We start from the raw sequence: 2076 nt of genomic DNA on the forward strand, positions 1-2076 counted from the left end.
AGGTCCAGAGAGAGCGCAGGGCTCCCGGCCTCAGCCCCGGCCCGCGGGCGCAGGCGGCGGCCAGGAGCGCGTTGCAGGAACAGGCAGCCGACCCCGTTCAGCTCTGTCCCAAGGGGCCCCTGGGGACAGGGCTCAGGCTGTGCAAGGCTGGGAAGGCCTCAAGGTGCCCTGAGGTGACACACGATGCACATTGTGGGTGTGGGCCTCCTGCCAAGCCTCCCTCCGCGGGGAGAGCAAGCGAGGCAGCCACTCACCTCCCCAGTGTCAGGATCCTTCGTGTGAGCCACCTCCAGAATTCGATCTACCTCCACGTAGTCCGGGTTGAACAAATCCTCGTCAGGCTGTGACAGCAAAGAGTAAAAAGAGGTGAGTTCAAGGTGACTCCAGGGTTAACCAGATGGCAGCGACAAGTGAACAGCTGCGGGGCATCTGTCCCCAGGGTGCTGCTGGCTGCGGCAGCACACCGAGTGCCCTGGACGCAGGTACTCGGCATCTGTCTCTGGGCAGAGAGGACGCAGGAGCCCTGCAGAAGGCAAAGTTCTTGCTTTAGAGTGGCTGCGGACTCCGAGCTGCCCTTGCTGGGAGGCAGGAACGTCCTTTCCAGCCCATCTGGCTCCAGGGTACAAAGCCTTGAGCTGTACGCCCCAGCCTCCCTGCAGCACCCAGGGCTGGGACTGCCACAGCACAGAGCCACCACAACAGCGCCCGACGAACTCCACTCCTCTGCAAGGGGCACAACCTCGTTCCCTGCCTCTGCCGCTGCCTCTCCCCCAGTTCAGCTCAGCAGTCACCAGCAGTGACTGCTTACGAGGTGAGGGCTGATCCTCCTGCCAGCAAGCCCTGGGGAGGAGAGGGCTTCAGACTGGCATGGTCCTCGGACAGACACGTTGTCTGGGGCAACAGAAGGGGAAAAAACTGGCTTCTATGTTCACAGCTCCCCAGGCCCAGTTACTCACAGGAAAAAGCATTTGCTCCTTGCTGAATTGTTACTGGTACAGCATGTTCCAACACATCCCAGGAAAGACCCCAAACAGACTCAGGGGTGAGAAATTTGACACACACCCCCAGCTTCCCAGCTACGTCCACAGAGACATTTCGGTGCCTGCTGGCCTGATTTACACTCGTCCAGGGCAGTTTGGGGAGACCCAACAACTATCTCTGGAGCAGCAAGATCACTTACAGATCACCATTCATGCTAAACGAGAGGTATCTGCTTACTTAGCAGCGGGCAGGAGCTGCCCTAAGCCCCAGTGTTCACAGCTCGCTCTCTCCATAGCACCTCTGCTCCACCACAAAAGCCCCTCCCCTCTCTCCCACTCACCAACGCTCCTGGGGATGGCAGTGCTTGGCAAGTGACATTTGTCACCCTGCCCACACCTCTGCCGGTGACACTATGGGTGCTCAGGGCACTGTCGTGGCACTCCAGCATCCCCCTCCCTGCTCACCCTGACTCAAACTAGCTGGAAGCTGGAGATGCCAAGCTGCAGGCTGGGCATTGCCGCAGGGTCAGAGGGGGCACAGGCAGGGCTCTGGGCAGCGCCCCAGATCACTGAGCATCGCCCCAGGGTCAGAGAGGGGCACAGGCAGGGCTCTGGGCAGCGCCCCAGATCACTGAGCATCGCCGCAGGGTCAGCGAGGGGCACAGGCAGGGCTCTGGGCAGCGCCCCAGATCACTGAGCATCGACTGAGCATCGGCAGAGCTGGGGCGGGGCCGGCCCAGCTGCACAGCGAGTCCTGCCTGCCCGCCCAGTCCCAGCCCTGGATTTGGGCTCTGGAGCTGGGCTCAGTCTTTGGCCTGCTCGAGCACTGCAGCCAGCCCAGACGTGCTGGGGTCGGACACAGCCGCTTGCCAGGCTCAGCTCTCACCTCGGTAAAAATGTGCTTCATCTGAGCCTGCTTGTTACGGAAGCGCTTTATCTTCTGGGAGATCCTGGGGTCCTTCTCCAGCTCCTCCAGAGTTGCCCACTTACAGTGGAGGTAGGAGCTGCAGAGGAAGAAAAAAATCCACAAAACGTCACCAGAGGCCTTTGGGCCCGATGCCACCCACCAGGCAGACCAGCAGGGACCTCCCAGCCA

At 61.2% G+C, this 2076-nt stretch overlaps 1 protein-coding gene across 1 annotated transcript in view; it reads right to left on the reverse strand.

Annotated features, from left to right (window-relative positions):
• Positions 1–2076, reverse strand: part of CHD6 (chromodomain helicase DNA binding protein 6) — a gene marked incomplete at its 5' end in the record, with an annotated part of 24353 nt that overhangs the window by 12407 nt on the left and 9870 nt on the right. The window contains 2 exons of the mRNA XM_010141624.1: positions 255–341; positions 1867–1984. Coding sequence (XP_010139926.1) covers positions 255–341; positions 1867–1984 — 205 coding nt within the window. The remainder of the gene's footprint in view (positions 1–254; positions 342–1866; positions 1985–2076) is intronic.

Source organism: Buceros rhinoceros, unplaced genomic scaffold, assembly GCF_000710305.1.
Source record: "Buceros rhinoceros silvestris isolate BGI_N320 unplaced genomic scaffold, ASM71030v1 scaffold13910, whole genome shotgun sequence".
Classification (NCBI taxonomy): domain Eukaryota; kingdom Metazoa; phylum Chordata; class Aves; order Bucerotiformes; family Bucerotidae; genus Buceros; species Buceros rhinoceros.